This window comes from Melanostigma gelatinosum, assembly GCF_949748355.1.
Source record: "Melanostigma gelatinosum genome assembly, chromosome: 23".
Taxonomy (NCBI): Eukaryota; Metazoa; Chordata; class Actinopteri; order Perciformes; family Zoarcidae; genus Melanostigma; species Melanostigma gelatinosum.
Genome location: NC_136656.1, coordinates 11,543,254 through 11,559,383, shown reverse-complemented (window position 1 = coordinate 11,559,383; position 16,130 = coordinate 11,543,254). Strand labels below are relative to the sequence as shown.

The following is a 16,130-nucleotide window of genomic DNA, read 5'->3' as shown; positions in this document are numbered from 1 at the left end:
CACTTCTTGCGAGGCAAAGTAGATAGCGCCATCTGGAGGCTTGTTTATGGAACTGCTTCTGTGGAGATGTAAGGAGATGGTAGCATGATCACTTATTATAATTGAGAGAATTGAGGAATCTGTTATGTCTTTGTATGATTGATTTATTTCTAAACAAGAGAAGTCATGAAAATAATTTACTGTTGAAAATGTTTTGCCATGTCCTGCTTACTCATCCAGGTCGGTCGATTGCTGGGTTGAGATCTATGTTAAAATCCCTCCCAATGATAGTCTGTGACATTACCTAAAGATGTAAAGATATGCTATGGTCAGATTAATACTGTTAATTGTTGGAATGCTGTTAAGCATTCCAACTATTGTTATCCTGTTTCTTTATTGTTGGTATGCTGTTAAGCATTCCAACTATTGTTATCCTGTTTCTTTATTGTTGGTATGCTGTTAAGCATTCCAACTATTGTTATCCTGTTTCTTTATTCCTCTATTTCTTCCGTCCCCCGTTTCGTCGCAACGCTTCTTCTTCTTCATTTTTAAGCTACAGAAACCGTTCAACTATCAAAATGTTCAGCTCCTTCAGCTCATCTCTGCTATGACTTTTTCTATTTCTAACCTTTAAACTTTTTGAATTATTAAGCTTTTAGCAACTTTTTTTTTAATGGGATCTCTATGGAGAATATTTACAAATCCTCTTAAACTTCTTCAACTTTCAAATCCTTCAACATCCTCATACTTTCAGCTACAGACACCATTTCAACTTTCAAATGTTGAGAAAACCCTCAACTATTGCCAACATGATTCAGCTTTTTGATATCTATTAAACTTTTTGAACTGCAGCAATTGAACTTTTATGATTTTTCAGCCCTTTTCTGACTTTATAATGGGTGTGTATTGCGCAATGGGGGTGTATTGCGCAGCTTAGAGTGCGTGATGTCACCGCTAGAGTGAAGAGCAGCTTGAGATTCTTGTGAAAAAAACATTTGTATTTTGCCACTGTGTCCACAATCTTCACTAAATCTTCACTTTATTTCAAAATAAAAGCCCCAGAGAGTGAATTCTAACTGAACTGCTTGTGATGAAGCCTGTCATTTAATAACCTCTGTTTATGTGTCAAACATGATGATTATGTCTCCTCTCCCCCTCCCTCCCCCACCCAGTCCCACCCTTTCAAAATAAAAGCCTCATGGATTAACTGTATTTAAACGTTTCGCTCAAAATTAGGCTTTTTTGTTGAAATAATGAATGTTCTTACTAATACTGCGACAACTACTACTACTGCTAATATTTCTAGTATTACCACTACTACTACAACTTTTGCTGTTGCTACTATTATTACTACTGCTACTGCTATTACTGCTACCATAAATATTATTACTACCACTACTGCTATTACTACCACTACCACTATTATTACTGATACCACAACTGCTAATACTGCTATTCCTGCTACTACCAGTACTAATAACCAGTACTAATACTACTACAGCTATTAGTAAGACTGCTGATACGACTACTTCTACTACTTCTTCTAATTACAAATACTTCGACGACAACTTCTACTACTACTGCTACTACAAATATCACTACTGCTACAACTAGTACTTATTCAAATGCTACTCATACTTATACTGCGAATAATACTTCTACTACTACTACAACAAATATCACTACTGCTGGAATTCTTTTAAGCTACAGAAACGGTTCGAATATCAAAATGTTCAGCTCTTTCAGGAGAGGGGTGATATAACTTCATATTTGTAATCTTTCAACTTTTTAAATGATTCAGCTTTTTGCAATTTTTTTTAAATTGGATATCTATTTTCAGCAATGTTTTTGAGATTCATTTCAGCTTTCAGCATTCCAACGCATTTTCAGCAGGAAATGCATTTTCTAGTTGATGTATATAATCGATCTGCTGTCTAGGTTAGAAATGGAAATATCATTTTGTAATTTTCCTGTGAATCAAAAACCCCTTTTCCTTGTACAACATTTCAGAGAACTTTACTGAATTCTGATGACTTGCAGTTTGGCACGTGGGTTTCTTGAAATAGGCATATGTCTGGATTAAATTTATTTCGATTATCAAATATTTACTTTTAGTTCTAGTGCCCGTTTTATTGCTTGAACTTCTTTTGATTTAAAATATTTTATTTGATTTTATAGGTTATTTTCTGTGCATGTAGCATAGAAGAGGCTACAATTGCATTGCATTCTGCAAAATTCTAATTGTAGCTTTTTTTTCTTTGCATTATTATTAATAGTGCCATGTTGTGGTTGCCTACAATTCGATATCTGGCAGAATACAAACGGATAAATTCCTCTTTTAGAGTTGACAGAAAGTTTTCTGGGATTTTTAAAATCTGAATCCCAAATTATTTTTAAACTCCTGTCAGACTTTTGACGAGAGACGTTACAATGTAGCGCCCATAGGTGGCGACAACCTCGTGTCACTTCTGTTTCAGGAGAATGACCGAGGAAGTGTACTTCCGTGGCACACAGGAAATAAACAGCTAGCAATAGTTGGCTAAAGCGAATGCTGCTGTTACAGACATGCAATGTAACGCAACCTGAGACTATTGCGATGATATAAAGCGTCTTTTCTGACTTTAAATCGTCTTCTGAAGGTAAGTGTGCTCACATAGCGTATTCATATTTGATTTAAACGTTGGTTTTGCTGCGGACAAATGTTTTACTACTAAGGGAAGAAGGGATAATATAACTGTTACACGTGAAAATGCAACCTGCTGCTGGATATGAGACACAATTAACTAACGTAACTGTTACGTGTTTTTTTTTTTTTTACCGGTAACTGTTATATGGGACATACCGGTATGTCTTTTTTGTTTCTAAGGCAAGACTTCTTCTCTTATTAAGATGCCACTTGCTGCTTATATTCTTAACATTACCATGAATTAATTCCATTAACAGTGCAGTAGTCTTGTAGTATGGTATTCCTATGGTACCGCGTTTGTTTACTGGTAGTATTCGTTTTTTAGTAGTCCATGGATGTAATTAACAGTTATTATCATCAATGAATCGGCTTATTATTTTCTAGATTAATCCTTTGGTCTTAAAAATGTTCTAAATGTGTGAAATAAATCACCATTCCCTTAAGCCCAGGGTGAAGTCCCCAAATGTATTGTTTTGTCCAACAGTCGGTGCAAAGCTCCAAATAAATTCAGCTGACATCACATCTATGAAGGCGGAATCAGGGAATGTTCGGTGTTTTTAATGAGCCAAATTTGTGTGGATTGATTCATTGACTTTCAGTTGCATTTTTTTATTGTAATATCAGTAGACTTACTGCAGGATTTAGAGCTGAAATTATTATTTAAAATTTGTATGCAATAATGCAAATTAAATAACGTAAAGCTTCTCAGTTTTACGAATCTCTTTTCTTTGTCTAATAGGTTATTACCTTGAGCTATGTTTGCGATTTGGACTGGTTATAGATGGTAAAGATGAGAAATTGTGATGGGAATTATTTAATATTTACTTTTTTATAGACCCTATTCAGTAGATGAAGAGATAATGTTGCTATCCCAAATATAATATGTTTGCTTGCTGTAAGGTATCATGATCACATTTCATTAACTTCTGCCGACTAACTTTATTTTCTCAGCTTGGTCACTTGGCCCCAGCTGCTGCCTAAAGCACATAAACACACTGAAGAACATGACTGAGCCACGCAACCCAGGAATGTCCTCTATGCCTCAGACAGCCCCAGTGCACACTGACGCCACCTCTCCGGCTGTGGAGATGGACCCGGTGGAGTACACCCTGAGGAAGCGCCTCCCCCGGAAACTCCCGAAGAGACGGAACGACGTCTACGTCAACATGAAGACGGATTTCCGCGCTCAGCTGGCACGCTGTCAGAAGCTGCTGGACGGTGGGGGTCACAGGGAGATCTGTGTCCACGGCCTGGGCCTGGCCATCAACAGGGCTATCAACATTGCCCTTCAACTGCAGGCCAGCAGCCAGGGGGCGCTGCAGCTGGCAGCCAACACCTCCACGGTGGAGCTCGTGGACGACCTGGAGCCTGAGGATCCCGATGAGGCCGGGGAGCCAATGACGCGCACACGCAACAACTCGGCCATTCATATCAAGGTTTTCTACCCTGACCCTCAGTGAGCTGAATAGAGGTGTGTCAGGCAGAGGCTCTCCATGAGTTTTCAAGTCGTAGTGTGTGGACCTATGAGGACAGCAGCAGAGGACTGCAGAATGGACAATGTGTTGGCTGAACGTAATTCATTAAACTGCGTTGGAATACTCCAATTGGGACGACCTGAGTTGACTAAATATATTGAGCTGGTTTGTTGCTGTTGTACCTTTTTTACTTTGCATGTCTTGAAGCAGCAGAGGTGTTTGCCAGCTGAAACCTCGGTGTAATGTATGTACTTGTAGCCATGGCTGTGCCAGATGTGAATGTACAAGTGTCTTTCATTTTTTTAGGCCCGACTAAGGGACTGTTGAAGTGTTAACGTGCACGTATGAAACTGTAGTCAAATATACAAATACAAAGCTTTTATTTCATACAAGTGTTGCAATAAATGTCCACTAGATGTCAGCAGTCTAAATCTATTTAAATTTGGTTTCGGACCGTTGAGCTGCTGCTGGTGGTGTTCATGTTCAAAATATGTAATGGACAGTTTTTTTGGACAGTGTATTTGATTTGTTGACAAACAATAAATTTGATGAATGAAATGTGCTGGAATGTATCTGTAACTCTCCTTTAACTCCACTGACCTGATCTAGATAATGAATGAAATGGACAGACTTCCCCTTGTCGTGTTTCCATCTATCCTTTCTTTATCCAAGAATAATATTTTGTATTTAAATAGCATTTATAATTATACAGTGATGGGACAAAACAACAGAAAAAATAACAGGAAGGAAAACATGTACAAACATCCTTAAAAACATCTTGCACTCTCACAACAAGGTTTCAAAGTACGGGAAAAAACAAGGAAGAACACTTCACCGGTATGAAGGAGTTCAGCATCAATTTGGTAGAAAGCCTCGAGTTCCCATGACGGACTAATTGCCTGCCTGCTGTTTGATGACGAACAAATACAGGGAGGCAAGAAACGTCAACGTCAGATCCTGGAAAACAATTTGCAATTACAGCCTCGCAGGATGTCAATTGTAAAAGGCAAACAGCATTTTTCCGGGCCGTCTGGCTATCGGTGTGTGGAGACAGGCTGAGTGTGTTTGTTAGGCAACATCAAAAACACATGACATCTCGTGCAACCCTCCAGCCACCTCCTCACGACCTCTCGTTCACTGTGAACTGACTTTTTAGTCCTTTTCTAGTTAGTTTGAAGGAAAATGCGATGTGAAACCTACAGCTAGTCGGGTACATAGTACATACAGTCGGAGGGAAGCGTGCTATTGCAAATTATGCCAACAAATGGCTTCGTGAGTGTGTTCAGTGTTCCACAAGAGAACATCTTAAAGATCAGACACTGAAAAAAATACTCAGACTGGAGCTTAAAAGTAGAAAACCTGTATAAATAGTAATCGCACAACTTGTGCAAATATATAAAAATATTCATTGAAAAAAAAATATCAGAAGAGGCCGTGACTGTGAGGCATAGTTGAAAGGGCCTCCTTCTTTTTATAGTGGAAATGGATGCCCTGTCCTCACAGGGCTCCAGTTTCCAGGTACAATCAATATTTTCTGTTTCACTCCACAATTCACTCCAAAGAGGTGAGTGACGGGGTCAAACTCACTGGGAGCGGACACGCATGCACGCTACGTACAGATTTAAACTTGCAACACACAGAAGAACATCCACACACAAAGTGCAAGAGAGTGCCAGTAGACCAGCGATTGGAGCGGTGCTTCCCACAGGCCTCCTTTTGGTCAGTGTGTGCTTCGCCGTGTCCATGTTTCACGTCTACGTTCCAAGGTGCAATCATCTCCAGTCCGTCCAAAGCCCAGCTGGGACTGTCCTCTCCGCTCAGCGTCCTCCCCCTCACGCGAGGAGGGCTTCAATTTCTCTCTCTTTCTGCACGCTGCTTCCAGCAGCCAGCGTGCAGGTCAACAGTGTCAAGTCCCTCCTCTTGCCTTCGGAAACACAAATGAGCTCCGCCTGGAGTTGGGGAGATCAGCCGACGTCTTGCTGACAGGCCTGTGCATCCAACAGAAGGAGGCGCACTTTGCCTCGCAGGAAGTTGACGTGGACTTGAAGCAAATCTGTTGCCAAGGACACCCTCCACGTTCCCTCAAGCCCCGCTGCACTCGCTGGAGGGCTGTATTCCTAAAAGACAATGCAAAGCAACATGTCTCAATTTGGGAAATGTATTTTTCAATTGCATCTGATTGACACGTTTCATGGCATTTCCTTTGGCTTGTAAAGTTAAAACTCTGGACATCCACACAATCTCACCTGCAGTCTTATCTCGGAAAGTCCTAAACACATATTCTCATGTTGATCACGTCTTGGTATCAACAAAATACATTCATAATCTTCCCAGGCTTTGTAAACTGTTTCTTGTTTATTCCATATTTGTCTTGGGTTTCATGTTTGAGAACCCTGTTAACTGTTCCCGATGACGAAACTTTGATTTCGGTGACCCTTGAGCCAGAACACAGGCGGTTCATTCAGCTTCAGTTTGTCTCTCCACAACGCCTCCGCTCGGTCCTGAATCAATTTAAAGGCTGCGTTGCCACAACCTTAAGAACAAACTCTTACAGCAGCTTCAGAGTCAGTTTTATACGAAGCGCTTCAGGTCACACTTCTAGAGAATGTCCCATGACATCCCTCACTTTCTCTATTACCGGAGAAAACACCATTTCATTCCAAGAAAGCAACAGAAGCAACAGACCGTATTAAAAAAACCTTGCTGCTGCACTTCCTGAACAGAAATCCAACATTTGTCGGGTTCTCTTCACACCATTAGGGTGACAAAGGGCGTCCGGTAACTGACTTTGTGCCTCTGAACCTGCTGTAACTCACCTGGATGTTGAGGCTACGCAGCACAGCATTGATGCTGAGCAGGTTTCTGATGGAGTTATCTATGTGGCTGTGCAGTGCTGTGTTGGTGACTGAGGTCCGTAGCGAGCTGAGGGCCTGCTGTAAGAGCCACAAGCCAGACTGCACCTCCTGGGCTTGCTCTAATGCCTTGCCAAAAGAAAGGAGACAGAGGACAAGAGTTTCAGAGTCTCATTATGGAAGCGATACAGAGCGAAGAAGTCATTGGGATTATGTAGAGTTCCTGGTCCCCAAAAGGCAGCAAATGTCTGTGGACTTACACTTCACAGCTGATCTAAACCTGTTGTCGGCTGCTTGAACATACAGCTTTTTTCTTTAGTTACTTACATTTGTCTTCTCCCAGACATCAAAGTCGACTCTGGTTTGGGGAACAGTGACAGTCTCCGACAGGCTACATCCTTCTCGACATGACTTCTAAGAAAAACAAGAAAGGCGTGATGTTAGTGTTCAGGCTACGTCTGTCCAGTGGTGCATGGACGTTCAGTATGGCTGATCTCCTGGACCACACTATCTCTGAGGAACTGAGATCCGAGTGCATACGTTTTCCTCTCACCATAGCGACTTCTGCGTCTTGTGCTTCTTTAATGAAATGGTTCAGGACCCTGAGATCACAGATCGGCCTCAGCGGGGACGGCAGGCCTGGCCGGGTCCACTCCAACACCATCAACAGCAAGGCAAGCAGTCCTGCCACATACAACAGATACACACATACAGTCACGCCAATGCTGCTGAACGTCAACACGGAAGGAAAACTAGAAACGCCGCCTCACCGTTGTTCGCCTCTGCCCACCAGTCGAGTTATATTGAGATGAACGCAGAGATCTAAGAACAGTCGAACACGACTCAAACCTTTTCACGCCACTGCAGCTTCCTAAATCCTGGGCGGGTGTGTGTACCCAGACACAGAGATTAAGGTTCACACGGTACAGCCAAGAAGCAGAACAGAGGCAGTCTCAGGATGCGTGTTACTACTACTAGAATACTATTATTTCAGATTGATGCAGTTACACACAGACCCGCTCCTGTACATCTGGACCGTGTGCGATGATTCCTAATTAAATGCCATCTCAGTACTGAGGGGATTTAAACCCTGCCATGATTTAAGGACACATTCCTGCAGCGATGAGCCTGGTCATGACCGGCTCGCCTTCACAAACTAACATGTGAATCATTCTTTAGGAACATTGTGTCTTTTGTAATAGGTCTCCACTCTCCCCACCGCCCTCATCTAGTGACGTCAGTCGAGGTCTTTCATCACGATACATAGGCTTCACGTGAAAACACATCTGGACACTTTTTTTCATGCGTCTCACGTAAGGTCTGATCTTCAGGGGTATCATGACATATGATTTATATTTCTATATCTATCTGTTGTCTACAAATACTTCATTCCCACCGTTAACTTCCTGTGACCTATTCAGATCCAGAGCTTTTCAGATAAGTATGTATGCGAACAAATAATGTTGCAGATCATTGATCTTCTGAACAAAATCCCAAATTTCTGTTTGCTGTGAGGTCAGAGGTCAATTACACAACAATCCCCTTTGAGTTGCCTGGGATACTGTGCCTTTGCTTGCATGTATTGCTGTTATCTGGACGAATAAGCGGCTCAGGGTCTTTAATAAACATCATATTACAATATGAGTCTACTCTGGACATACGTCGGCGTCACAAACAACAAATGACTTTTAGAGCTGTATCATGTGAAATCAGCATGACTGAGCAGGAGCTCAGTCATCTTGTTTCACACGCCGCAGAAACCATGTGATATCCTGGACTCTGAACAGAAACCTGCCAATATCATGACAGTGCAGAAATGACTGTATCCTTGTTTCACACTGATTTAGAGCAGGGCGGTTCTATAATTGGGCCGCTAGTCAGCTTTATTCAGAAATCGAGACAATATTTCTGGAGAGTGCAGCACACTGAACTCCAAGGATGCACTTGGCAATGAGAGTGGTTCTGCTGTTGTGGGTCATGTGGGCGTCCGGCCTCGTTCCTCCGTGCCGCATGCAGAAGCCTGGATGTGTGACGCAGACGGATGATAGGAAATACAGAAGCTCTTCCCGGGCAGACGGGTCAAATACAGGCTACATTAAGTCCCCAGACTCCCAGATAACGAGAACAAATTCATCTGAACCGCAAAAAAAAAAAAAAGGTTAAGTTAATACTGGAGGTTTGCCACCACTGAGTTCAATTGTGTAATCATCTTAACCTCCATGCCCCCTTTACTCTAACGTCATGGAGCAGAGCGCGGATGACGCATAGGACCAAGCTGTACCAGCCCTCTGTTTCACAGAATCCTTGTGTATACTCTATGTATGTAGTGTGTATTTATGCATAGCGTCGCACAACTTCACACGCTACTAATGGGTGCAATAGCAACAGTATTAAAGCCTCCTCGTTCCCCTGAGAGAGCATTTATAATCCCTGCAGACTTGCATCTAAATACTAATACATGCACACAAATGGTGTCGTCGGGTGACTTTCACTGGAACTTGCGGACATGCGTTTTCAATGTGTCATTCATCGGCTCATTGAAAGGTATGATATACTTATATTGAGTACAAGCAGAGTGGGAATGAATACTGAATTACAAAGCATTTGACACATAACCTACTACTGGGCCTGTTTTCACCCAGTTGGCTGGTAAGTGGCTGTTCCACTATAATGAGACGCTGGTGAATTCACTCCTACTCCGACTTTTGTAAATGTGTCCACTTCAAACTGAAGCACTTGAAATCCATGTGAATCTGGTCTTTTTCAGGCCTCATATGATACTCTAAGTTTATACAATCTACATCTTTTTATATTATTGGTCGGGAGCAAAACGTCAGATCAACAATCTGGTCCCAGGGTTTAAATTACCTTATACCAAATCATACAGCAGTTTCAGAGGCAAAGTGATGTCTGCACATCCATACGCTCTGACGTTTGTCATTTTCAAAAAAAAACGCGGCCACTATAAATAACTTGATATAAGTGTGTGTGACTCAGCTGACCTTTTTACCTCAGCTATTGCCTACGTGAGAATGCATCAATCCAAACTGTGTATACACACACACACACACTCTCCCTCTCTACGTTCTGGTAGAATTTTCAGTCCAGGACTCTGCCAAACTGAAGGTTAACACCTCTATCTGCCAACATCAGCTGCCAAAACCATGTTGCTATTTGAAATCGGAAGCCGTAGTCCCCAAGTGGCAGTGCCTTGGATAGTGGCAAGCTTCACTCTGTGTATGTAACGTGATGCTTTGGAAAGATGGCCAGATGCTCACGTGAGCTGATGCCTTTGACATTTGAGTCGCCTGAATGATGATACAACTTATATTAATATTCTCACTTCTTTCATTGTTTCTGCACGCATTGTAAAGGGTCAATGTTGCATATATTTGTAAATTTAACAAAGTTATATTCTGTTTTTAGGTTTACTTTGTAACATCTGCTTTGGGACTACAGATGAAAAAATAGCCTCTTGGCTAACTCTGGCGCATTTACAGCAATGTTTTTATAAATGTGCACTGTCACTTATAAACCAATAAATAAAAAGACATGTGCCATCGACTAAGTTGTGTCAAGCAGGTGCACAGAGAGAGCTCAGCAATTTAGACCAACAAAAAGGTCTTCCCCATCACAGTTATAAATAAGTAGCTATCAGATGACACCGGTTTGACATAGTTTCCTGTCCGTCTTCGCTAGAATCCCTTCTAGCCTTTGATAACCCTTTTCTCTTTTCTGCTGACATAAGTAGACCACTGAGCCAAAAACTGCAGATTCAGCTTTCGCATTCAGTACCCTCAACTTCCCAATCTGCTGTGTCATGCTAGAGAATAATGACAGATGTTGTATTTTGCCCAGTGGCCAAGACAGAAAAAGAAACAGTGCTCAGCAATCCCCTCCCAGGAGACCATTGTATCTGCAATGGCTTACAGTAACAGGAAATAATACATCGCTAGTGGGAATCAAACCTGCAACTCCAGCTGATTTAGTGCCTTGCTCAACTGTGTAAGGTCCAAGACCAACATGATGATTTGCTTTGTCTTTTTGAGACTGAATACTGTCTATTCCCTACGTTATTAACTTTGTTCAATGTCCTACACCTGTTGTTTGGCTTAATTTGGAGTAAAGGAGTTTTTGGCTATTGAGAGGATTATAGTTTAGCAGAACAACCTGATGGACAGAGGCTTTCTAATTAGACAATCTATTCATGAACTGCGGTCAATGAAATGAACATGAAGCATGCAGGAAAAGAGTTAGGCACAAATTAGAGGACAGCTTTTCGGAAAATAGGCATAAAAAAACCAAAACGACCTCCAGAGAGGCTTTAAACCATATCAAAAACAAATGAAAACCATCTTAAATACTGAATGAATGCCTGCTTTCCGAAAAGCGGTCCTCTGATTTGTGCCTCACTCTTTTCCTGCATGCTTCATGTCTGTATTCATTGACCGCAGTTCATGGGAACATATTCTCTTATGCCACTTTCAAGAAATCTGCACGCCTATACATCCACATATGATAAAGCCTATCATTAACGTGATACACGTGTTCATAAATACTGCGCAAACAGAATGATGCAGCAAACAAGGATTTCAAACAAAGTCACGCACGAGACCTAACGCTTCAGGCGCTCTTACCTCTATTCGTTTTCTGCAACATTCGCAAATAGGTGCCGCATCTTTAAGAAACATCGTGTGTTTAAACCTATGCACAAACTCTGCGGCTCAAGTTAAAGGCACTGCATCCAATAAGTCCAACGTGCAACCAAGCGCGCGGGTCCCATCGATAGTCCGACGAGGACGCGCCTTTTTACGCACCACGGTGAGCGATAAAACATCAACCCGTGCATGCAGTCCCCCCTTTGCTTACAGCGTGAAATAGACGAGTAAAGCCGGTGTACAGAGGAGAGAAAAAACATGTCCATAACTCACTGGGAAACTCCATAGCGGTGTCCGCATTGCCCCTCACAGGGTCCTCGCGGTTTGGCCCATAGGTTCGTCTATTGCCGCTTAATTGGAAACGAAGCTCTTTTGTGGATCTCCTGTACTTATCCGGTAGGTGTTTCTAAAAACTGATCCCGTTAGATTTTTTTTATTGATGACTTTGAAAATAAAGTTGCATTGTTTCTATGACAATCCACACGACCTCCTCCCTTAAGGCCACCTGTTTTCTTTCATTGTTATCCAAATAATAGACTATCCCTGTTTATAAAACGTGTGGCCCTAATAAGTAAATAATGTCTTAGAAAAAAGACGCCGTGAGGAGACTTCCCATCCATTGTTAGGATGGGTTTTTTTTAGAAACCTTGATTTCAGAATCTTTTCAAAACAGAAATTGTGAATATTGAAATTAGATCTCAAATGGGCTATTTTGTCCAAAAGCATCAGGTTTTTATTAGACAACTGTCACATGCCAGGACACATCCAGCGGCCACAGGTCAAATGATGCTACATAAATCAAGATTTGACATAAATCAAATCTAAAATTTGATTTTGAGATTAAAATGTATACTGGTGCCAGCAGATCAGTAAGCGTGTACATGTTAGTCGCACTTTGCGCATACCTTTTAACACCCTCTGCCCCTCTGCCCCCCTTTCCCACAGTGACACATATCCTCATCCAGCTTCCTAAACTTCCTCGCTCTCTACGTTTCAAGGTCGGTTTTTTTATTTCCTCAGGGAAAGACAGCAGGCGCTACTATAAAGTTGATGTGACTGCATTAATGGAAAAGCATGTTACACTACACACTGCTGCTGCTAATAGACCTTTATGTTGTACTTTGATTCTGTTATTATTGTTAAGAGTCCAAAGTAATGAATGATGTTCAGTTTTATAACAGGTGTCAATGAGTAGCTGTCTACTGCAGATAGTTATATGCTGGCAAGCCTAGTTAATATGTAGATGGATAAATCACACTCTTATACTGCAGGCGTCATCTTCTGTATCTTTTGTTTTGTAAACGGCATTGAGGAGGATGTGACAGGATGTGAAAATACTCCATTATCTTACAGTATATTGACATGACCTTCATCATTTTTACGTTTTCGTCATGACATCGATCATTTTTGCTGACCCCGACTTTCCCCGTTGTTTGTTCACATAAGGATGTAACTAATATTTTAGCCAATTGATGCCAGAATAAACAACACATTTTTAGTTAAGCTCAAGACTCCATTTTATTTATTGTTTATTTATGTTTTCCAATGCATTTATATGCAATTACATTATCATTAGATCAGTGGCATAAAATGGTGTTAAAATAATATTAATATTGTTTTGTACAAATTTTCGGAACAATATATCATCCAACAAAATTAGTTATCGTAACAGTTACCACATTTCCCGAGCTTTCAAATCATCCATCTGGGTCTTGCTGAGCATCCCAATCCAATACCAGTGTACAAGTATCGCCACTTACGGGACTTCCCCCTTACAGCCCATCAGCAAGGCATGCCCCATGCTTCTAAATGAAGCATATCGCCCACATTAAATCACTGCAGTAGAGCCAGTCCATGTCGGCTCGCCTGGAGGCCCAACCCCAATTAGTCGGACACTAGTCCTAAAGGAACAGCTTGAAGCTCAGCAGTGCCTTTATATTTCCCAATGGGAGAGCTGTATCAAAACAGGGAGAAACTCTGGCAGCCATCCACGATTGAGAAACTGGTGACACGCTCCCGACTGGACCAGAAAGCAACGGACCTGCTGGTGGACAAAACTACAATGGTCATAGTGGATGGAATCAACAGTTATGCCTTGGCCCTCCTTCAGAAGGATACCAGGCCCCATGTATGGCTTCCAAAGGAAGCAGTCATGCCAAACCTGGGAAACACAGAGAAGCAGATGGCTTTAGACCTTGTAACATCAACAGCACATTAGGAGGCAGTCGGGAAGCTTGATGGAGCCGGTTATGTCCATACATTACATGAAGATACCCACATCCATCAATTTGTGTGGCGTGACCTGGAAAGCAGCATTGAACCCAGCATTTGTGAATGGCCAGTATTATCATATTGCTTTAACTGGCACATCAGGGACCACACTGAAATAGGTGACGGACTGAGATCGATAGTAGTCAGGATCTTGTATGTGGATAATTGCCTTTACAGCGTATCATCACCTGACAATGCCAAAAAGCTGGTGAATGAACTGCTAGCAACTGGTGGGTTTGAGATCACACAGTAGGCCTCCAACAACCAAACTTCAGTGGACCACCTACCAAACAGACCCACCATTCCGGCTATCATTATCTGTAACCGGTGTAGCAATAAATCATGGTGGAATTAGCAAGCTAGCTAGCTAACTAGTGGGCAGAGAGCAAGTTAGCTAGCATGCTAATTCCACCATGCTTACAGATGATGAGACGAACAGCTTGCTGGTGGCCAGCGGCAGGGCTGTGTCTGACGGTCCCTCCGTCTCACTCCCCATCACTCTGGGGAAGGACAAGCAACCAAGCTAACTAGCCAGCCATACGTCTCTGGAGCAGAGTTTGCGTCTATGTTGGTGACATTGCCAAGTGTTACAGCTAGACACCAACCAGCCCAGTGTTAGATCCACACTTTCTGTGATGCCTCTCAGCGGGCCTACGGGTTTGTCTACCGACGCATAGAAGATGAGGAGGGCTACATCCAACAGACAGAATGGCCTGATATGACCACAGCCACTGCCTTAGATGGCAAGGATGAGAGATGGATACGTTTCTTCTGTGGCATCGCAAGGTTGACATCTACCAAATCAAAGCGACTACTTAACCCAGTTGAAGCCGTGGTAAAGCAGAGGGAAGGTGCTAATGGTCAGTCCAGCCCCCTTACTGCTGCCCACTTCAAAAGTTGAATGATTTGATCTGTATGGAATTGTGTGACTCACATACAGCTTTTGCTATCTGTCACCTTTCCATATATTTCTAATTGTGAAACTAAATGGGATTTCAGTGATGGCATGAAGCCGTTCTTTTCTCTGCAATTCAAGCAGGCCTATTTATGTCCCAACCTGACCTTTGAACGCCCCTCTGGAGCCAGAGTAAAGGAAACGTATAGACATTTCCTGTAACATCCATCTATGTGTCATAGAGGAGGGGGCGTCGACCACGGGCTACATGAGGCTTTTGCATCACACAGGAAGCAAAAAATATTTTTGCATATGCATTATCTGGAGCGAACATGCAATGTGGGTCAAGTGAACCACAAATACTGATACACTGATAAAAGTTCCCTCGTTTGCATACCTACTATTTCATAAGCCTACTGTACGTAAGGTGCATGTACACATGCTTGTGTACGCAAGTTTAAAAAATGATAAAGGTAAAATATAAAGATGTACTGAAAATAAATCATGAACAACATTATATTGTATCTGATATGAACATATAAATAATGAAATATCAAATAATATTTCTGCTCTTTTACCTTCTTTCCATTCTCAACATTATGATGCCAAAATGCCAAAAATGTGACGCCCTATGTTTCGGACTGATATGCATCGAACATAAATAGTTTTTCAGGTGTTAAAATATGTATTGAATATTCTTCTCATAAGTGAAAGACTTTCTCTTACAAATGTATTTATATATTACTGCTTGTGATATGAGTGAGCTTTAACAGTACATGGTCACCGCTGTTCTAAGCTGAAAGCAGTGTTGACAAAAAAAATTGTTGCACTATTTGCTCAAAGGGCTGTTTGCTTATGTCTGAGCCAACATGACGGAGAGACAAGAGGGAGACAAGGTACGTGCTTTGAGCCATGATCCGTGACCAGGAGGGGATTTGGGTGGGAGGCGAGGGAGGTGTGGGGAGTGCGGGGGCCGGGGAGTCCAGCCACAGTGACTCCGTGGTTGGAATGGGACACAATTATTGAATTTAGAATGATTTAAAAGTGAAGCAATGTTGGTAACGAACCCAAACAATCTTTACCTGACGGTCAGGGGTGATGCAAAAAACAAGGCGGGAGAGGCTTTATCATACTATACAGAAGGAAGTGAAAGTGCACAGCTGTTATATTGGACTATAACATATGTGTGTGTGTGTGTGTGTGTGTGTGTGTGTGTGTGTGTGTGTGTGTGTGTGTGTGTGTGTGTGTGTGTGTGTGTGTGTGTGTGTGTGTGTTTGTTTTTCGCTTTCTCATCCAAGTTTTGGGCTCGCAGCC

The 16,130-nt window shown here is 42.0% G+C and overlaps 2 protein-coding genes across 2 annotated transcripts; one reads left to right on the top strand and one right to left on the bottom strand.

The window, feature by feature from the left end:
* Positions 1–2,492: 2,492 nt before the first annotated feature.
* pop7 (POP7 homolog, ribonuclease P/MRP subunit) lies at positions 2,493–4,702 on the top strand. Its single transcript, XM_079295782.1, has 2 exons — positions 2,493–2,618; positions 3,617–4,702. Exon 2 carries the CDS (start codon positions 3,670–3,672, stop codon positions 4,123–4,125), a length of 456 nt encoding a protein of 151 aa, XP_079151908.1. The 5' UTR covers positions 2,493–2,618; positions 3,617–3,669; the 3' UTR covers positions 4,126–4,702.
* A 1,402-nt stretch (positions 4,703–6,104) lies between these two features.
* On the bottom strand, positions 6,105–11,731 carry epoa (erythropoietin a; the record flags this gene model as incomplete). Its single annotated transcript, XM_079295899.1, has 5 exons — positions 11,630–11,731; positions 7,546–7,676; positions 7,320–7,406; positions 6,957–7,121; positions 6,105–6,257 (listed from the first exon to the last, which is right to left on the bottom strand). Exons 1-5 carry the CDS (start codon positions 11,649–11,651, stop codon positions 6,105–6,107), a joined length of 558 nt encoding a protein of 185 aa, XP_079152025.1. The 5' UTR covers positions 11,652–11,731.
* Between the last annotated feature and the right edge of the window lie 4,399 nt (positions 11,732–16,130).